General features: G+C 36.0%; 1 protein-coding gene across 3 annotated transcripts in view; it reads right to left on the bottom strand.

Moving 5' to 3' along the window:
* Positions 1–23073, bottom strand: part of PRKD1 (protein kinase D1) — a 117237-nt gene that overhangs the window by 9048 nt on the left and 85116 nt on the right. For all 3 annotated transcript variants that reach the window (XM_074542753.1, XM_074542752.1, XM_074542754.1), the window contains 12 exons: positions 20672–20882; positions 18960–19037; positions 15903–16107; positions 13343–13466; positions 12494–12571; positions 11642–11921; positions 9289–9341; positions 8143–8215; positions 7077–7183; positions 6494–6655; positions 5049–5147; positions 3743–4010 (listed from right to left, as the gene is read on the bottom strand). In XM_074542753.1, coding sequence (XP_074398854.1) covers positions 3743–4010; positions 5049–5147; positions 6494–6655; positions 7077–7183; positions 8143–8215; positions 9289–9341; positions 11642–11921; positions 12494–12571; positions 13343–13466; positions 15903–16107; positions 18960–19037; positions 20672–20882 — 1738 coding nt within the window. The remainder of the gene's footprint in view (positions 1–3742; positions 4011–5048; positions 5148–6493; positions 6656–7076; positions 7184–8142; positions 8216–9288; positions 9342–11641; positions 11922–12493; positions 12572–13342; positions 13467–15902; positions 16108–18959; positions 19038–20671; positions 20883–23073) is intronic.

Below are 23073 nucleotides of genomic sequence, written 5' to 3'. Positions count from 1 at the left end.
GAATACAATGTTTTATGAAAATAGGACAGTACAATGAAACACACTATGAATAATTCCAATCTTGATAGAGCACATTTTAGGACGATACAGTTCAAAAGAATAGCTACCACAGCGAAGTCATAGTACATAAAATATACTAACAGACAGAGAGAAAAAATCCATAATGGAGTTCTATCTTTATATTTAGCAATATTTATTTCTTGTGTCATGTAGTGAAGTAAAAATAAATCTCTTGAGATGATGCAAGTTTGGTAGACTGGAAGGTTAAAACTGGAAACAAACAGCAAAGCTGTTGAAAACAGGTTCCATGTTTGAGACATGTGAAATTTCAAGTTATAAAATAGACAGGAATTCTGCAAGTAGATTCCTCTACATAAGTATCTAGCAAAATGCCACAATGAGGACTGAATTAAGTTCAAATTGTCATACAGCAATTCAGAATTTGGAAATGCAGCCTGGCTTGACAAACATTGAAGAGAGAGCAGAAATAGACTGGGCAATGAATTGCTGAATGGCTCTAACAAAACCTGGTTTTCTAAAACATACCAAACATCTACCACAAAAACTACCTATCTACAGTAAGGTGTTACAATCTTATTTAGACATCTCAAAACAGAATCAGATCTTGGGATGTGGTCTTTTGAAAGAATGAAGTTACTGGAAAAATATAGAAAAATGCAGCCACTTAGGTAAAAATCAGAACTCCCTATGAAGAAACCTACAAACCTGAAAAGTCTTCATTTTCTTAAGTTGGATAAAAGGATATCTTAAATGGATAAATGGAAGGACAAAGCACTACACAGAAAAGCTAAATTTCTCATCAGGAAGAGTTGATGAAATTAATCTAGGGGTTATGACATCAGACACACACATTATGGAAAGAGAGGACTCAGTGAATGACTAGACCATATAAATGACTGGCAGAGAAGACAACTGTTGATGGTGACTTAAAAATATTAAGCATTCAGAAAATATGCTTAATATTTTTAAGTCACCATCACCATCAACTTATCTTCAAATAAGTTCTTTTTTCATGGCTTGTGACTGCAGATTTTAAGAATTGCTACAAAATGCTACAGAAAAAGTTACTATCAAGAAAATCAACGCTCACCAGAATATTACCCAATATGGCACACTTTTCCTCCAAAACACAACTTATCTCCATGTGCATTTCCTCCTAATCCATTAGACATTAAATATATTATTTATATTACCATGCAGTTTAAATTATTATGGGTCATGTGGTTTTTATTAATCCGTCACCTCATCAGTGCAATTTAAAATTTGAAAAGCCAATTTTACTTAAAGACCAGTAATTGACTAAGTAACATATATTGGGAATATTAATGCTACTTTACCATTGCTGTTACTTCTCCAGATACATTGTTTACATATGATCAGTCTCATTTTTTTTTTCTTTTAAAGTTTCACTACCCTCTGCCTTCCACCTCACAAATTAATATGCTGTTGTTTAGGAAGTATCAGGAAGAGCATGTGGTGTGCATTAAAGCCAAAGTGGTGCTAAACACAGCATAATTCACTCTAACTGCTGTGCTATCTTTGGAATTCAAAGAAATAAATGCTTTTCCCTCTCTGATTACAATAAAAATAGAAGATGGGAATAACAAAGTTGAGCCATTCTTAAACTTTTTACATGAACAGTGGTCTGAAGAGAGCACTGGAATAGCTACAGTTGCAAGAGGTTTTAGACATTTGGCTCTCTGACTCACAGTAATAATCATGGGCATGACACAAAAGGTTTAACTGCTGTTGGCCTTTCCTTAGCACCAATCTCTGCAATAGGCATGCAGAAGTTCCTTCATAAAACCTTCAAAATAATCTGTGTTTGTCCCCTAAATGACCCAATCATTTGTGGCATTAATTAACATGGCACTGTTCAGAACTGCAATCCGGACCAGACGCATTAGGACACCAGGACAGGTTTGCATTTTAACCATGCTGCCCTGTCAGAGGTAACAGACACTGGATGGAGCCAGCAGGTCCACAGGGGCAGCTCCTGCCCACTCACAATCTGTGCAGGAGAGTGAAGCAGGACTTGAGAAAAACATTCCTTTATTTTCCCTAAGTAATATGGAATTTGAGTTCAAAATTGAGCTCTAAAAATCAGCCTTATCGAGTAATATTTGTACAGAGATCAAGACTTCAACTCCTTCTGTTAGACATAATGGAATCTCTTCACACATTTTCCAGGTTTTCATTTAGAGTAAATAGAGTGGTTCATCACTGAGCAATCCAAAATATGTAATAAAATCACAATGTATAAGCAGATTTTAATTTAGTAATTAGTTAGTGTGTTTCCCTCCCTTCTGCATGCTTGCAGCCTGCTATCCATCAACCCTTAATGAAGGCTGTGATTCTACAAATGGAGAGATAACACCCAAGTAGGTGAGTTATCTGTAGGTGCTCTACTGAATCTTCACCTCTGAGTGCAAAAATTGATCTTCTGTCTACCACAGCAGAAACTTGTGGGAGACAATTTCTTGCAGCTTCCCCTGTGTTGATTGCTGTTTGCTTATCTCTAGCGACAGATAAAGCATTGCTGCCAACAGATTCTGTCAGCTTACATATCAAAGTGTGTGGAGGTTCAGGAGAACTTCAGTGTGTAATTGTGCAGATTTATAGCTTTTTTTTTTTTCCAACAGATTTCAAACTTCATCTGCCACTGAGATAAAATAACAAACAATGCTCTCAGAGCATTTTCAGAAGAGAATCTCACATGGCTGCAATATTTAGTAAGCATTAAGCACACTACTCTAAACTATGCTTAACTAGTATGTTAAACACATCACCTGAAAAGCAGAAAAACGGTACTGAAAATACCAGAAATTATAAAGGCTAGTATTGTAATTCAGTTTAGCACATATTACAGTTCAGAAAAGGATATAAGATCAGGTGCTTATAATGTTTCTTTGCTTTAAGACTTACAATCCTGTAGAACTCTGGACTAAAAAAAAAAAAAAAAAATTGCAAAGAAAATCAAATTGCCTGAAAATGCTACGTACGTGAAAATGTTAGTGAAACCAGAAGTGCCTGTTTTTTTAAATGGCCTACTTAGTTGTGTTTAGACACATTTTTAATAGAACTAATTTACCTTCTTTAAAGATGTTCCTAGTGAATTAGTCACACTGTTCTTTCGTTTTTTATCAAAAGTCTTTGATGCCATTGACCAGAACTCGAGTTTCAAAGGTCTCACAGTTATCTCCAAGCCTTTTCCCCCTGCATAAAGTCTCTTGTATGACATTTTCTCACACTGTTCCTGAAATCTCGTCTACAGAATTGTTCACTTTTATCTTCCCCACACAAAGATATCAGAGTACAGCATCCAATTGAAACCAAACTCAATTACTGGAACAAGTAGAACAAGAAACAGACTGCAGATGCAATAGAGCTGAATGATGAGGTACATAAATGAATATACACAAGACCAATTACAAGAGCTTAAGCTCCCCACAGATTCTATAGCAATCTCATCTGTAGGTGGTTATGTGCCTCCTTCAACACCTCCTGGAGCGATCTCATGCTAGGAGATCATGCCATATGCAGTCTACACGTGCTCTGCAGGAAATGCCTATAACAGCTGATAGCACAAAACAGACACATTACATTACTGGAATTTTTTTTTTTCTTTTTAAAATTCTATTATGAAAAGGAAATAATATAAAAGTAAAATACATCTACTCTTTTGAGCACTTAAATAAGAGCAACCACAAACAGGTATTACCTTCAAGAGAAATTTCCTTCCATGGATTAGGTGGATACATGAAAGCAGCATTCTGGATTTGGTCATGTATGTCTTCATCTTCGTTGAATGGAAAGGTACCACTGAGGCTTACATAAATGATGACACCCACTGACCACATATCCAGAGATCTGTTATAGCCTTTGTTTCTCAGAACCTCTGGAGCAAGGTAGGCTGGTGTTCCCACAACTGAACGCCTAAATGATTTCTCTCCAATGATTCGGGCAAAGCCAAAGTCACAAAGTTTTACCTGTTTAATGAAAAATCCTATAGTAAGACATACATTAATTTTATTATCAAATACACAGTTGGGGAATCATCAGTTAGTTGCAAGATGCATCTCTACTGCTCCTTCAAGGCTACTTTTTTTTAAACTCCTCTTTGAGAGGAATATTCTTATTCCACTGAAACAGTAGACTGGAATACCACTCCATTGTATCTCTTCTGTTCCTTCATTCCATGAATAAAACACTGTTGTGGATAGGCTCAACAGCTCAGGTTTGTGATAAAAGTAGTAATAAATAGTAATACTTTTCATTCACAGCATAAGAACACAGCAAACAGAAAAAATGTTTTACCTATGGCTTTCTCTTAAAACAAGCAACAAAAGTTAGTTTTTAAACTTCCACTTTTATTTTATTATGGATCTAGCTATACTCTAGCTATACAAACTTCCTTGTCTGAGTTCTACAAAGTAACAGATTAAGCAGCTTCAAAATTCTCGCTTAAAACAACTCAGTACAGATCCTTCCCTTCCAATTACTGATACTATCTAAAAATTATCAATAGTACTCATTTTGAAAATGGGTGATTGAGGGAAATTATAGATGGATTCTGTAGACTGAAGGTAACAGAAGCTGATAAAAACACCTTTTAATGAGAAATATAACCAGTCAGAATGTGTATTTAAATATCCTGCGATCTACATGGCATTTAAACGTATAGAATTAAAGAAGAAGCTCTTGTTCTTCATGAGCCCTATTCAAATTTTCAGAAAAATAACTTTCTTTCTGGAGCAAATCAACCAGCCAAGTAATTTGTGCTTAATGGTGAGCAAATTAGAAATGATCACACAAGTAGCTATGTCACACTTGAAAATCTAGTTCAATATTTTAATTATATCTAGTTAAACAAATGACAAGAATCAAGGATTTTCAAACATAACTTCTTTATGAAGTAGCTTGAATAAGTGATCAATTTTTCTTACCTAAAAATTCTGTGCAGACAGGTTACATAAATACTTATTAGGTACAACAATGTATCTTAAGAAAGGGTATTTTCTACTTGCCTGTGGGAAAGGATCAGCTGATGCCAATAACACATTTTCTGGTTTGAGGTCACAGTGAACAATATTTTTGAAATGAAGATGTCTTAAAGCAACAAGGATCTGTGAATAAAGAAATCAAATGATGGTTGTTTTATATTGTTTGAACAGTATCAGTGAGCAGAGAAGCAAGGACTGGTGTGAAGAAAAACAATTCAACAAGAAGGTACCTTTTACAAGAATTTCAACAATGAAAAAAAAAAAAACCAAAAAACTTAACAAAAACCAAAATGCTGTGCCTCAAGTTTTCTTCATGTTTCACTGCATCAAATATTTTTCCCTCTCCAAGAGTTTACACTATAAACATCTTTTAGAAACTGGGTTCTAAGTATTTGTTTACTTTTTTGTGCATGAAATCTTTAAATGTAGCAACATTTGCAGAATGACCTTTCATATCTAGATTCAACCAAAAACATTTCACAGAAATATTATATGATCCAATTGAAGTGTTTTTGATGGCAGAAAGAATGCAGAGTGTTGTATGTATTTCTGCTCTGTTACAAACACATAAATATAGTGATAGTGTGACATATCCATTCTTTTTGGGTGGCTTTAATTCAACTTCTGTTTGGTCAGGGGGTGACAGAATTTGCCACTGCATTAGAGCAGTGAACAGTGAGGAGGCTGAATGAACCTGTGAACAGAAGAAATCAAATTCTAAAGCTGGTGGCAGCTTTGCCCATTACAGCCTGGAAACTAGGAAACCTGTTAAGTTCTACAACAAATAAGGAATTTATAATGTTAAACACCATAGTACAGTTGCTCCTGCTACTTTCCTTTTTCCTGACTGCTGAAACATGGGCTTCTCTGACTGTGAGGTGGCTCACTACCAATGTGTGTATCTAAATTTAAACCAGTATTTTGGGCAGCCAAAGAAACAGTATGATAATATTACAGGAATATAACAACAGGAAGCTCAAATAAATCCCATAACAAATTGTTAACAGAAGTAGTAACGGAATCCAGACTCAGACACAGGTAGCACTGAGATCCAATCTCAGCACAGAAAATAGGTTTAACAGTGTATAGTATGAACTGCAGTGGTTTGATATCAGGCAGTTCAAGAGGCTCAAATTTCCTTTAGTAGTTTTCCAACGGTTTGCTTTTAGTGCTTCCTTTCTTGTGCTTAATTCTTCCATCATATGAGAAACTGTAGGTTGATGTCCCCTCCATCCAGCAGCCAACAGCACTATGTGTCCAGTTTTAAGTCCTCTTAATGGGTTACTATCTATAATGTAGATAGTAACATAGAGTCATGTAAAGAAAGCTGTTTTATCACCCCTGTTTTACTCAGATTTTCATCAACCAGTCAGGTAAATTATGTCAAAAGGAAAACAGAAGAAACATAATGTTGGTAGTGATAATAATTGACCTCAAATGTCCTCCCAGGTCTATAATTAATTTCTTACCTGAGTAATTAAAAACTTAGTTATTCTCTCTGGCAATCTGCCCTTTTCACTTGACAAGATCATCTCCAGCATGTCTCCATGGAGTTTTTCCATAACAACAAAGACTCTCTCTGGTGTCTCAAACATACACTCCAGATTTACCACCCCAGGATGATGAAGATTCTATTAAAGACAAATACAGTACTGGATTTCTCAGTATGATCAGTAGCTTTTATCATTGCATATTCAGACTTCACACTGACACCTAAACCAGACAATGTTTCAGTATTCAGTAATTTAAACTGTGTGCCTAACCTGTAGGCCTCAGGGACAAAATTCCTACAGGAAGTACAGGAGAATATATGAATTTCAAATTAGTTTAAAATACATTTTCCTTATTGCATCTGGTGCTTAAAACTGCAGAAATTTTAACTCCTCGTGTGACATTGCTCACCCATTTGGCTTTTTATGGAAAATATACAGCAAAAATACTAATATTTTTGCAAAGGCAGTAGTGATTATAAATTAAAAACATTATATTATCATCTGGTATTTACAGAAATAAATAATGGAGCTAATACAGTAAAAAACAACAGAGAAGTACCTGTAAAATGGCAACTTCATTACGAAGTTGACTTTCCTGTTTAGTTGGAAATCTTAGTTTATCAATTATTTTAATGGCAACATCTCTTCCAGTTTTGCGATGCTTTCCTGCATTAATAAAAGAAAAGTCTTCTATCAATTAACATGATTATGAAAAGCGTTTCCTTTTCATGGGTTGTACAAATGGCCATAACCAAGTAATCCTCAGACCTGCTTTGCAGATAAGACACAAAGTTTTCTGTCATTTTTCTTCTTTCTACCCTTTGACAACAGAACTTGCTATCACCTGACAAAGCCATTTAAACATGTAAGAAACAAACATATGAGAAAGTTAGCTCTACATTTCAACAGTATAGATGCAAAGTTAATTTTCTCATATATGTGTAAGCTGCAGCTGCATTCTGTGCAACTGGCTGGTTGTAGGGTTAGTCCTTCACTGGTAGCTCCACACTAGCAAAAAATGAAATATGTGATAGCCTTCAGGCATGTTAGTGCCTGTCCCAGGTTTACCAGAGAGTCAGAGATACCTCAGTGAGAAATTTGTTGTTAGTTCTCACTTCACACTGTCTCAAACAACAGCTTTAACTAAATACATCCCCCAAAAAACTGCAGAAAAAAGGAGACAAGAGAGAGGAAAAATTAATAAGAAAATAAAAAGGTAAACAATTCTAACAAGCTACTGAAGAAACAAAAAAATGCCTCACTGGAATATGTAAAGGAACACAGAGGGAGAGTAATGTTTTTTTTCATGCATTACACTTCTCAAAAAGAAGAGCTTTATTAGAACTTACAGAGAATATGAAGCTATTATAGACATTGACCCACCACTGGGCAGAAAACGTCAATCTACAAAATTACTTCATCAACACAAAATATAAACATATAAAATATAAACATGTATGCAATTTCTGCAGTATATCTAAACATATATTTTGTTGAACGTATATGTCTTAAATGAAACAACAGACAGCTAATTTCTGCAACAAAAAATTTCAGAGTCCAAATATTTTCCCCGTTCAAGAAAATTTTTATCTTAAGCACAATTGTACAACACACCAAAACCTTACCTCCATAAACAATTCCAAACTGTCCTGATCCCAAAACTTCATCTGGGAAGATCTGGTAGACAGTGCTAATATCCTGTTTATACAAACAACAGATATTAAGCCCTAAGAATATGGAAAGAAAATTTGCATTTCATTTGCTTTTTCTAGTGGGAAGTAGCATCCTTTTAGTATAGTACATTTAAAATATATTATCTGCCAAAAATTTCCGGTGTGTTTTCTTACAAGCCACTGTAACTGTAACTGCTGTAAAAGCTGATGAATCTTCAACAGGTTCACTGAGAGGGGTAAAATATTCCATTTGTGCCAGAAAGGCAGTCTCATGTCTCACTATTTCTCAGTGCTGTAACACAGGCTAAAGCACAAGCTGTTAGCAGATTCATTTGGGAGACTCAAACAAACATCAAATCTTGCAGCTCAGCTTTATTTTCCTGATATTTAACCAGCAGCATATACAACAGAGTAAAAGAGGGTCTAGTTCATAATAAAGGCTGTCTTACTTTTTAGGAAACAAACGGACACATCCCTAGCAGGCAATCTTTTTGCAATCTTTTTCTGACAACTACCAGAGCTGTCCCAAAGCTTTAGCTGGCTGCAGGGAGAATCTATTTTTTTCATCTGCCATGAGATAGAAAGCAAGCAGTGTGACTGCTGAACTTTGCTACATGACCTATGTCTAACTGTCCTAGAGTAAAAGAAACCCAGAATTCTCTGTGTTTTGATATTTGTATGCAACTCTTCCTTTGCATACATAGTTTCATCTTTGTACAACACAGAATATCTGATCTCTCAGTTATGACAGGAAATGGTATATTTATCAAGTTTTGTGGTCAGTTTTACAAAGTTCAGTTGACAAATTCCATGAACCAGTATTTCTACACCTCGCTTTTCCATTTGGTAATTAACATCCTACACAGACCCACAGTTAAAGCCTGTGAAATTACCCACACATAATTCTTGCATCTCGAGAAAAGGTGCTGTGAAGATGGTTTTTGTCAAAAGTTAAAAAAGCTAATTGTTTTTAATTTCTTCAAAGTAAATGAGAATTGGCTGATGGGAACTCCCCTAACACTCCTCTTGAAAATCAGATCAATGACTTTGCCAGCTTAATAATAGCATGTCTAGCACCAGCATCAAGAGAACACTCACCACGTTTTCTTGGACTTGGCAGTTTGACACAGAAATACTGATGGATATATCCCCTGGGGAAGAAAGCAAAGTATACTTTAGATTGCTGTGCTTTTAGTTCAAACATGTAGTAATAGGAAATGACATTCATATTACATCAGTATCTGCTGACAGCTCTAGAAATTGGACCAATTAGGTCAGCTCATTTGTCTACCAGCTAATATAAAATTATACCAGTCCACAAACACATGAATTTAACAACAGCTTTGCAGTGTGGGGAAAAACCAGAATTATACAATCCATTAATAATTTTTTTAATAGTCAAGTCTCATAATAAGCTTCTTACTGCTTTTTCCCATTTTATTTTGAGGCTGCACCCAAGTAACAACTGCAACTAAACTGGTTTCATTTAGTGATTTAATTTAGGGATTTAATAACAATTTTAATTTATTTAGTCACCTACAACATATTTGATGATATTCAGATGAAGGCAAATACACATTCAAATTAGCCTGCATACTGTTACAAGTAATACACATTTCAACTGGCTTAATAGACATTACTAAAACTTAAAAATTAAAACAGACATAATGGAAACAAAACCTTGCACCTGCATTGTAAAAAAGAATGGAAAAGAAACACCAGATCCAACTTCTATCAATGTGGAGCTTAGGATGTTATAAGCATGTCATAAGCATTTGAACTGCAAACTTACTGAGGCAAAATTCAGCATATGCCTACTGCTAACTGCATTACACAAAGACAATACTTTGGGAAGGAAAGCATGGTTCTGTGGAGCACGGTCACTTCTGTCCCCTACTTCTGTGTAGAATCCCATTCATGCTGAATTTCCATTTGTTTAAGTAAAAATTTCAAAACAGTGTCCCCTACTATAAGGCCTATACTACACACTGAAGACACTTGCTACTTCCCATCAGCACTAATTCTAGTTGCTGTAAGTAACATGAGTAACATGGCTTATTCCCTTTCCTTAAGGAGTGCTTTTGGCATAGAAAGTTTCAGTTATGGAGAGGCTTTTAATCATTGCCAATCTGTCTTCAAATATATATACTGCTGTGTTTACATGAAAAAAAGCATGGACAAAGTCAAGTCTTAGAGTTTGAGCAAAAGAAAGATAGTTGCTATCATTCTCATCGTCCACAAGAAATTGCTCTAAAGGTCTCAAACAACCTTAATTTTTGCACATATAACCCAAAGACAGCTACTAACTTATAAAGAAATTTTTCAAACTTCCCAAGAGGGAGATAAGACAGCTGTCATGCCCAGTACAGCATTTTTGGTGATTTGTTTAGCTACAGCAGACTCAAACCAGGGGCACTAGGCAACTAGTCTGACAGAAATGACATCCAGAATTTGACACTATTTTATACAAGATCCCATTTCAGAAAGCAAAGGACATTGCTGATCTAATCTGATGTGTGAGCTTTTGTGCCTGGAGAAGCAATGCCACAGCCTGTTGTATTACTTGATTCCTGAAGGGCTTGTGGTCTCATTAGCATTTGTGCTGCATTAACAGCATCCAGATGTCAAGTGCTAAAGTGGGTGCATATTGCAACAAAAGGTCTAATCCAAATTATGTAGACATATCCAAATTCTCTTTACACTCACTAGGCTGAACAGAAGTACAGAGCAACCACAGCAGCACACGGCTAGTGGTGAGGAATTGTTTGCTCTGTGCTACTTTATTATCAGTACCCAAGACAGATTTAAACAGGTCTCATATTTGGTTTACATAAACTGTCACCATTGCTAGAAAATTACACAAAGGTATGTAAATTGGAAGCTAAGATTTATTCAGTTCTTTTGGTCCTGGATAACACACATGCCTTGTGCCTAGAATAGCTGTTCTTCGCACTTGAGCTCTTTTCATCTCAGCCTGGGACAATGCTTGAGGCAGCTGTACAGCCAAATATGATGAAAGGGAGCATATAATCTGTGCTGCAGTGACCTAAAGACAGAAGAGCTGCTTCTGCAGAAGGCTAGAAACATAAATTACAGTCAGGATGAGAAAAAAAATCTATCAGCTCTGAAGTGGAGCTCAGAAAATTTCATCCCTCTGCACAAGGAGGCTATTCCTCACACCAACAACATAAACTTGAATTAGAAGCCTTTCTAATTACATAACTATTTGCTTACTAGAATATCTACATCTTGTATATCAATACAGATGTCCTACTGAAAACACATGGATGAGAAATCATGGTGTTTAAAATATGGAAGACAGGTGACAACCCATGACAGAATAGTCTTTACCAGCTGTGCAATGCATCCTTCCAAGGTGTGCAGAGGACTGAGCCATGCCATTAGAGAGGTGATTCTCCTTATGAGAAAGGGAGGAAAGGAGCAGACTTACTGTGCAGGCTGGCTCCTGACCCAGAGGACACCCCTTTGGGGATGACGGGCATCAGGGCGTGCTGTATGGCCATCTCCCACATCCGCGCCACATCGACGCCCACACCGCTGCTGATAACGCTGTTATTCAGCGGAACGCTTGAGAGGTTGTCTACGTTTTCTCCAACGTAATAGACTATATTTGCTGTGCTTATTTCAAAACAATGAGGATTGGCTCCTTGAGGCAGCAAAGTGAAAGTTTTTGCAGGATCCAGAGACAAAATTTCAGACAATGGGATTTCCTAAAATGAAAAAAATATTTTACTTTCTGTGCAAAGATTATCAACATAAAGAACTTCAGCATGAGCTTTATTTGATTAGCTTATGATATCGGTTGTTGCCTTTCACCACATGCTTCTTGTACAAACAAAAAGCCTCTTGTAACCTGAAATTCTGTGACACAGACAACTGTTGATGGTAAAATCCTAAATGTTTCTTTCCAAGACTAAATAGAACTTTAATTATTTAACTGAACTTATCAAAGAGAGTAGAGAGGTACCTTCAGAGAAAAAGCAGGGCCATCCATATATTAAGAAAACTTCTTTAGAAAATAAAACCTTATTGACTTCTCAAACAAAAACTTTTCATTTCCACAACACACATCTTATAGGTCCTTGTGAGCTGATACCTTTCTGATCAGACTTGTTTTGAAAAGCAAAACACACGTACACAGCTTAAATAATTAAAAAAAAACCGCAAAGAACCAAAACCTAGATAGAAGTTACACTATTATTGTACTTTTAGCAAGCATCAATTTAGTAATTTAGTCCTGATATTCTGCTGGTATGAAAAGAGGTGGAAAAGTATTTCTTACTTTGTAATATTTGCTTCCAGTATCATTTTGAAAGAGTGTAATGCATTTGCTGTCCAGCCTCCAGTAGTGTCGCTTTCTCTGCAGTGAAAAACAAGTAAATTAATGAAACGTTCATTTTGCAAAAGCACCACTGTCAAAATGTTTCCTTAGTTTGAAGAGATGTACTGTGAATGATAAAAGACCCAATTACTATTACAAGATTTTAATGAAAACTTTCTAATTGAATTTAGAATTAATACCTCTTTTTATGCTCTGCTGTTTCAGGAATAGCTGTGTTGAAATTGTACAAGTTTTAAAAATTTAAAATGTCATTCTGTTGTCTGCGTTACATTCAGCACAATTTGCTGATATGCATGATCCTAATGCAATTGAAATTTCTTCTTTTATCCCTTCTAACACCCTAGTTCAATTTTGAAGGTCACATACTGAAGTCTTTATTCATTTTTTAGCAGGTTAGGATGAAAATAGCCTTTTTCTACACTAAACCTACTTTACAAAAGTCTCGATTCAACTGGCAGTAAGGTATCAGAGAAACTGCAGCTGGAAAGTAAAGTTACTTTACAGAACCCCTTAACATTAGGTTTCACTTCCTTAAGAATGATTTTACATTTGGCTGCCTATGATAATACAACAGATTTATTTAGATGGTTTTTGCATGTTTTAACTGTCTCCTGTTCTTACAAGCAGTGCCAGTCCCAGTTATGGTACGTATTGGGACTTTAGAAAATATAAAAATTGCAAAAAATGCCTTACATGAGTGACTGTAAATTGTCTGAGTATTGTTAGAATTTGATTCCATACTACAACATAACATTTACTGGAAGACAGGTCTTCTGTAACATTTCTTACCAGTGTGTCCTTGCTTGTATAGTGAACCATCCAACCCTCCTTCATTACTGTGCTACTTCTCCTTTTTGTGTGCTTCACAGACTGTACCACTCTCATTAATGGAATATTGTTGCTGGTTGAAGGGCTTAAGAATAAATCATTAAAGGCTTTTAAAAAGAAGATAACTTTGGACAGAAAGAAAAAAAACCCTTTAAAATCAGAATACATGTATACATGTACACACATAGAAAATACCCACATTTATTTTTATCATTGTTAGCCAACCTGGCTTGTACACTATTTTGTTTTGTCATTCAAATTATCTTGAGATTATAAAGAAAAAAGGCTGTAATGCTACACCAAGGGAACGTCAGAGACCTTCTGAAGGCTTACATACACTATTCCAAAATATTTCTAAAGATAAGCTAAGAAAATGGGCAAATGACTAAGGGCCTTAGCTAGGCTGTGGGAGCACTGCTCAAGCTCGTGCTATGCATGATTCAGAGCAGTACTTGATCTTGAATCTCTCATAACCTACACAGACACTGTCCATCAGATTACTGTCCTGTGATCTTGCCTGGGCTCAAACACACAATGGAGTGATGCCACCTTACAGAGTAGAAAACAAATCAGCTGCCCAGCTGCACACACCCTGGCCAGGCACAGCAGAGAATCTGCTGGAACCTCTCAGAGAAAGAGATTTAAGCTTCTCTACGGTCAAAGACTAAAGGTGAAACCCTACTGCTTGGTAGGGTTTGCACACTGCAACTTTCCACCATTCAGCCAACACACAGCAAGCTGGGAAGCCATGGGAATGTGACAGCAAGCCTGACAGCACCAGCAGATAAAATCTGGTAGCAACCAGAGGCAACCTAGCCCATCATCCTTGCTGTTAGAGTTAGCAACTCCTAAAGCAGATTCTGTGTAATGGAATATGGACTCAATCTGCTCAGTCCTAGACATGAATAATTGGCTGTTTCTGGCAGAAATTTAAACAGTGATGCTGCATTGTGAAAACAGAGCACAGCACTGCTTCTGTATTATGCCCTGCTAGCAAAGCTATTGGTGCAACAACTCCAACAAAAAAGGGTTCATAGTGGTTATGAAAAGAATAATATGTAAAGTTCCCAAAGTTGTTATGACTGTAGATGTCTGCAGGTGGCCCTGCTTCGCTGTAATGCATCCTGGAAATAAGCTTTATGAATTGGTAGTTTCCCATCAAAATGCAGAAAGCACTGTCTGAAAGTTTAATTAAGTATATAACATATACTTAATATCTCTTTTCTGCCTAAAAATGATTTAACCATCTGCAGTTTCTATTCAGCTATTCTTGTCTGTGCTGACAAGAGGTTTATTTTTTATTTGCCTTATATAGATCACTTAAAAAATATCCATGGATACAGAAACTACCCTTAGAAATAAGTGCAGAGAGGTATTGCTGGAGGAATCTCTCTTACATGTACCTTAGTCATAAATGCTTTATTAGCACAATTGGGTGTTTTAATTTTGAAAACTTGCAATGCTGTCTGCTTCATAAAACTTGCAAATTTACAATGTTCTGTGACAATGATTTAGTGATCTAAGCACAGGCTCATATTGCAATGCTACAAGGTGTCTATACATCATACATATATCATACCTATCTATGCAGATAAATATGGAAGCACTACTGCTGCATGAAGTAAAACTGCATATTGTTGAAATGGATTGCCTTCTATTAGGGCAACGGGTGTATGACAGCAACACAGAAATAAGGGAACATAAATAAGAAATAAGAACATATTACTAAGAGTGACTCCCAACAAGCAAAATAAAAGAGGAAATTGCAAGTCAAACAGACATGTTAAAGAAAAATGTTTTATAAGTTATAGATCCCTTGCATCAAGGAAATTACAGTTGAAATTTCCTTAATTCATTTTAGGTTCACTAAATTTCCTCATTTATGTTCCTCATTTAGGTGCCTCATTAATTATAAGGAATAATCCCTATTTTTTCCATATTATTTGGACAGTTCCAATAAGTCAATGTTTCTTCTTAATTCACTTCTGAGGTACATTGCACAACTCAGTTCCTGTTTTCTTTCCTGAACAGTCATTTCAAAGCACTAATCTATTTTTTAACTTGCTTCAAATTACTACTTTAAGTTTGTCAAACTTTCCTTTTTAATAAAGGCATCTAAAAATACAAAAATCTAGATCCAATTATACCATAGCCACTTAATCTAAATGTCAAGGCATTGCACTGTTAAACCAGGGAAAGAATGCCTTGGAAATTAAGTAAACAATAAGTAAATATTTTGCTAGTAATTATGCACAAATAGTTTCACATCATTTTCATATGAGAACAGACCTGTAAGAACTATTTTTGCATAAGTTTTCAAATGCCACTTCAACTTGACAATAAAGCTTCTCTTGAAATACAAATGCATATAATCAGTGAAGCAGTCTCACTACATTTCACCAGCATTCCCATTCTAAATGAGTGAGAACAGTGACTGTGTACATTCCCCCTTGAGCCCTAGACATGATTTGTACAAATAAATACAAAGGAAGATGGAAGGAACACTCACTGCCCAGCTCACCTGATCATCCTGTTAGATTCATCGTGATCCAGATCAGCATCCTGCATTTCTCCATTGTCACTATGGCATCCTGTCATTGACATCTCTGAATCATGAACCATAGATTCTTCCATGTCATCTATAAAGCCACTGTTTCTTTCACTGTCATTGTCATCACTCCCTTCTTCCATGACCACATCAGACTCAGCCCCAGGACTAAGAAGGTCTGGAATACCATTTCTCAAGTTATTATCTAAAAGCATGTGATACTCCAACATCCTGGCACATTTTGAGCTTCCAAAAAACTCAAGTTCTCTTGGAAGTCTATTGCCTGCATCTAGACAATATAGGTAGACAATTAATTATCACGTGAACTGTATATTCCTTTGCACAGGAACAGAGTTTTCTGTGAAGCCTGCACAAAATGCACAATTATCAATATCACTGAAACGGTGCTCCCTGCCATTAGAAAAGAAATACTAAACAAGCACCAAAACTACAGTAATAGGGTTTAGCTGATTTGACTATGGCATAGCATTAATAGCACCATCCATCTTACATTTAAATTATATTTAACTTTCCTTTTTCCAAATTAAATATGCCCAAGCAAGATCAGAGTAAGAAACAATTTTTTGTTGCATTGTTGCTTGTGAATGGATTTATTTGGAGTATAAAATCATTAGTCCAGTCAGAAGGTAAAGACAGCATTGCTTTCTCTGGGATGTTGCAATGTTTCAGAAATTTGAATTTAGGTTAAAATCACATGGAACACATCAAATAGTTTCTCCTAGCAACTTTTGCCAAATTGTGTGGAGGAAGGTTCTTGACAGCCAGTGTAGGCAATGTAACACAGGAAGAAGCACATTGAATTGTCTGACAGAAAAATGATTGGAATTGATGGCATTTCATTGAAATTAGAAGGGCACATCAGAAAAGTTTGTTTTCATGTGCTAGTCTTAAGATATTTGGAAATAAACTACTGATGTGTGATTAAGAGACACACACTTCATCTCTAGCAGAACCAGTCATTCAGTCATAAATGATACTCCACAGTGCAAAGCTCTCTCTCTCTTTGTTATTCCTACAACACTTTTAAAATATCTATTTTTAATAAACTTACAATCAGTTAAAAATAACTCCTTACATTTTGTATATAATGCATTTACTAAAGAGACCACACTTGAAATTTCATTACTCAACTCTTCTTTCACTTACTATTTTAGGGAAGATGCATCACACAGCAGATGGACAAAATGACAGATACTGTATTTTGTTTATTAAGTTTGAAAATAATGTGAACCCAATTACTGAGGAAATACTAATGGGATACAAGATAAAATTGCCTTTGCTAATCACAGGGACCCTCTATCAATCATTCAGGACACACAATTCAGAGTTCTATGAGGATTCTATGTATACCATACTAAGAATATTATTTGGTGTATAAAAGTCAAGTTCTATAAATTTTAAGATTGCAATCTTCAAGGAATATACTTAGAATAAGCCCAGAATATGTGTTCTCACCCCAAGTGACTGCACAAACTGTCCTGAGACAAACTATCACTTCCCATCAGCGCAGCATCAGATTCATGTGTCAGGAGGAAACAAAACAAAAGTAGCGTGCTGCTTGTGAAGCAAAGGTGGGGAGAGGGCAGAGGGGGTGTGTTGTAGGGACGAAATACACCTCTCTCAAATGGAAAGGGGGAATTTGGAGGAGTAATTCAGAAACAAATGCAAATTTTGTTCACTTAGTTATACTGTGCAGAAACAAAATTTATGGTCCTTCCTGTCTTTTCACAGCACTTTAGTTTATCATTTATGAGCAGATTTAGTTACTTTCTCTGACTACAAATCTCAGGGCAAACTTTAAACTCCTATTAATGGAATTAACATTTCATAGTGTATATTTTAGTTTTTGAAAACCAAACCACAAATTTCCATTAGCAACATTACTTGCGCTCCTGAACAAATAGTTGTGTTGTGGGATGGTTGATGGCTAAGTGAGGTATAAATGGTGCAAGACTAAAAACAAGAAAAAAAAACAGTGACTACAAGAATCCAATGAGAGGTGCATCAGAAATGACATTCAACAGGAAGACATCATCTGCTTTCCATAAAATAATGTACTTTGTCACATTTCAAGTGGAATACTTAGTACCTGTAGGAATTTTCCTATTAAACATAAAAACTTCATAGTGATACAGTAACACTACTATGAGAAATACTGTGAAAAATATTAGTTAATGTTCCTAATTTTGGAATTTTTTGATATGTCTTCAATAAAGTAGACCACTGATTTAAAGGAAAAAGAAGGCATCATAAGGTAACAGTTAACCTCAGAAGCAGTTCAGGCTGACATTACAGTAATATACATTAGAAAGTGAGCACTTCACCACACTTCTCATTCCCTTATCACACAGGAAAGTGACATTTTCAAGGCAGTCAAAAACTCATCTACAGCCACTCCTTTTTCTCCAGTACTGTCTGTCAAGCCTACCTATACACCCTTATACATAATTCAAACACCAGCAGCACATGCATGGGAAAATCAGCAGATAGTCAAGACCTGATTTGTGGCAACTGGTATGATTAGTTTTATGCCACCAGTGAATGGTGGATTTTTTTTTTCTGAAGGGCATTCCTAGCTCTTCTAGGTATGTTTTTCCTTCTCAGGAAGATCATCCATAACCACTTTTTTCTCCACTCCCAATAAAAGAAAATGTGCTTCTAGCGAACAGGTGAGCGCCAACTTTTCACATGCTTGGCTTTCCTCTGGCATTCTGCATTTACCAGGTGTTATCACGGGGCCATTTTGCTGCTGACATCACCTCTGTGGCAGAGCTTAGCCTGTCTGCCAGTGCCACCTATTTGCAAGAAACCCTCCTAAAGGATGGTGTATGAGAGCTACTCGCAGCATTCCTCCCACACTTCATCTTCGACATACAACAGAAATATTGCAGAGGAAAGGCCACTCCCAAGCAAGGGAAAAATGTGTGTTTGTACACATCACAGTTTTACATTTCTTTTGTTTAACTGATGGTTTAAACAATGACAGGAACAACTGTCAATGCAACTTACCTCCATTAATGGCAACTTCCCCCAGGCAGTTATTTGGCACTTTCGGAGCACAGCGTTTGTGACAGTTGAATCTACAGTCTGATAAGTGAAAAAGGGAAACAGCCAAATTATTTCTTTTTCTGTGACACAATTATATTTCCCCTGCTACCCAGCCTATAGCTATTAGGCCCTATCATTTCACTAATACGAGTCTTATGTTCAGAGAGTGTGCACTAGCCCAGCTCCATGCTGCCTGGCAGTGGAAGGGGCAGGATGAAGATGCTAGAAACACATTTCTGAGGGGAAAAAATGTCTTTCCAAGGGTAGCTGGGTGCAGCAGCACTACAGCAGCCAAAGTGGTGCTCAGCTCATCTAGGCAAGTGATGAGGAGACACAAGTGCCTGGCTCCAAAGCCAGAGCTGCCTTTCCAGTGAAAGAAGCAGAGTGGGCTGCAGTGTATCAGCTGCAGTTTAAGGAACTGACTACATAGGAAATACTGATGACTGAAAATTGAAACAGGAGAACCCTAGCCAACAATTTTAAGTGAGAAAATTTTTGTTTTTTACATCACAAGGCAGCTTCTGGACACCTTCCAACTATGGGTTCCTTCATTCCCTTCCTTATTTTTCAATTTTTTTTTTTTTTTTACTTCTTTCATACGTGTAAGTAGCACTTCATTATATGTCATGGGAATTGTTTTCTTTCATCGTATGAACACATTTTACTTAAACTAAGAGCTGTAAGTTACTAACACACCAGGAAAATGAAAGACAGAAAGAAAAAGATATTCTAAGGCTGTCCATACCTTGCAATTATTTAAGATTGATCCAAACACCAACTAGAGGTACAGGAGTGCCAAACTACAGATAAATATTAATTTTTTTTAAATTAGGTTAATATTTGCTTAGATCACCAGGATTCAAAATGAACTGAAATAGGTGATGCTTTGATAGATATTTTATTTTAGTTAAATTGCATCAGAATCACACCTTAAGTTGAATTAATGCAACTTTGAATTTTGCAGGGTTTAAAGAAGTAGCACAAAGTATACTGATTAATTTTATGATAGTTATTATTTATTATAATAGCAGGAAGGTGATTTTAAGCCTCCATTAGCCACCATTCCAACCCCATAACATGCACAATGCTTTGTATTTACAGGCTAAGGCTGGCCAAGGTGAGCCAGCAATCCAAGGGGCCTGACTCACTTCAGCACCTACTAAGGTATACAATGTCATGACACTTGAGAGCACGTTAGTCACACTGAAAAAATGTGGGTTTAAATTCTCATATAACCCCATCGTATTTTACTTCCATTACAACTTCCCTGAAGCACTGAGCTGCTGAGGCTCAGGCTTATGCTTCTTCAATTTACACACAGGACTTGGTAGATCAACAACAATGAAGATAAGAATATAGTCCATTATGTTAACTATTCTGCTGTAAGCACAGCTTCCCCTATGCCAAATACAAGATCATTTACACCTGAATGAAAAATGTGAGCTACTGCACATACACCAAAGGGTAAGAATGATCAGCCACACAGCCAGCTCCTACAGAACACCAATTACTGTAATTTTGACTGCAGCTTAATCCAGTGTAATTGTACATGTGCCTACACGCAGACAGTTTAGTGAGGAAATCATGAATAAAGCTACATAGTAACCACTCAAACACTAATTCATTAACTTTATTATGCTTAGCTTTTATGTTCCTAAAGGACATTTACTTACCTTTGCACTGCAAACCCTGTCTAAAAAGCCCTTTGAGAAGCTTCTTGCAGTACTGGCAAACTGTTGGACGTGTGTAGGAGTGGATGACAAAAGTATGAGGCACTTTAACTTTAGACAGTAAAATCTTGTCTAGTTGAATAGGCCGTCCAATGTAGGACTGTGAATTCGACCTCTTCTCTCGTCCCATGTATGATTCTGATGGTGTCTTTTGCTGTAAAATACATAAAAAGGAGTTTTGTATTCATTTTGTAAAGAATATCATATTCATATATTCCCTCTCTTCAATAACACTGTCATATGTCATAAAAAGTCATCTAAGTGCCTTTAAACACTAATAAAACATGCATCACGCCTCTCTCAAACTGCTTTTGAAAAATTTGGATGCTATTGAACACCTTTGCCAACACTACTATCATATACTTTGTGTTGTGAGTGAAACAGAGTTTTTTAAAAAAAAAATAATCACAATTAAAATGCTCACCAAAATTTCTTAGGAAAGCATTTTACATTGATAAAAAATATTTTAGCCTCTTATTTTCTATTTTACATCAAAAGAAACTTTTGAAGGCTGTATTTTTTGTATAAACATTAAAAAATTATTACATTATTCAGTATGCATGCAGGCTAATGACAGAAAAACTATTTATGATTTTTGCTACTGCTAACCTTACTACATTTAGATTTTGCACAATAGATCACAACAGGTATTTAAAGGCGTGTGTGTGTATATATACACACACACCCTTTTAAATACCTATTATGTATATATATATATATGTGTATCTGTGTGTGTGTGCATATATATATATATATATATATATATATTTGTGAGACACACAGTTTAAGGCATGAAATACAAAGAATTTCTGGAATAAATGAGTTACCATATTTTCCCTATTAAACTTAGATGTACTTATGATAATTAACCCAGAAAACAACTCGCCTAGAAAACTGCTTTCTTCTAATATATGCTGTTGAGAAACAACCAAACTACACCCACAATTAACACTGAAAGGAGAAAAAAAAAAAAAAAAGAGAAAATACAGCTTGATTATTTAAAACACCTTCTCATTATCACCCACAAATAATCAGGTAACTGAACACCAGAAAACAAATCACTCAGGGTGAGCCTGCACTGTTCAAATACTGTAGTAGATGAAGCTTCACGTAGACATTAACTTGAAACACTGCTCAGACTCAAACACATAATGCTATAGAAATTCCTCCATCTGATTACTATTTCCCAGTCATGAAAATATAGAGAAATACATTTTTGTATGCTTCTATCTTTTGGAGTAGAGAGGAATTCAGAAGCCATTTTAATGGTAGAACCACATAAGGAGTTAGTTTCCGGCTTTGCGTTCACAGTGTATTTGCCATGGGGAAAAAAAAAAATTTCTTCCTTACAAAGTTCATAAAGATTTCTTGCTGCAAAGATGAATTCTTTGATTATACTGTAGAATTAGGTGTCTTTTCCAAGAGGCATAAAGATCCACTGTACTAACACAGTCCTTTCAAATAAAGGAAAAATATGCAAAATACATTGTATGAGCCAGGTACATATGGCCACCACAAAGAAACTAGATTGAAAGAAAGCATCTGTCTTTTCTTTATCACAAATAAAATTGGGAAAACTCTGAGTACATACTCTGATATTATGGGTTTATTACTTCCTGAGGTTTAAATCTTCATGCTCTGCAAAGCACTTGTGCATATTTAAAAAATCCAAACGATTAATTAGTCTCAATTTGAGATAAAATTTCTTCCATATTTATTACCTACTAATAAAATTTGCCTAATATTTCTAAGGCAGATTGCACTAAGTTTTATGAAGTCAGCATGGACAGGCTGCAAAATGGAAGGCAGAAGACCATCAGGACAGAAGAAAGAGCCACATATTCTGCACAAACTGCATTGCTCAGCTAGTAGCAGCTGCCTGGAAATTACAGCCCTCAGTGTCTGTGGATGGGGCAAAGCTCACAAGGAGCAGTGAGAAACAGAAATGCAGTTCTCAGAGTTTTACACCTGTGTAGAATAGAAACAATTTTGGTCCAGACTGATGCTACCTCATAGTTCTAGTTCAGTGCCTTACAAGTTACAGCCTCAACACTACCCTATGACCAGAAAGTTAGCCCTGAGTTTGCTCTTCAGTGTCCACAAGAAGAGTTTTACTTGTGACATACTACAATTTAATGTAGATATTTTCTTTTTGAATAAAAAAATCCTAAAGAGTTCTTACTTCTAATCACTACTTGCAATGGACATTTGGTGGACACGTAGCGATGCTAGTCTCTTAAAATGAAGTTTAATTGAAAAGGAGTGAGACTATGTAAGGAAAAGAGTTCTAATGATTGCTTTCATCATGCCACTGCAACAAACTAATATTTCAGTTTACCATTCTT

Source organism: Zonotrichia albicollis, chromosome 6, assembly GCF_047830755.1.
Source record: "Zonotrichia albicollis isolate bZonAlb1 chromosome 6, bZonAlb1.hap1, whole genome shotgun sequence".
Taxonomy (NCBI): Eukaryota; Metazoa; Chordata; class Aves; order Passeriformes; family Passerellidae; genus Zonotrichia; species Zonotrichia albicollis.
The sequence above is the reverse complement of the archived record's forward strand: the minus strand, read 5'-3'. Positions and strand labels throughout refer to the sequence as shown.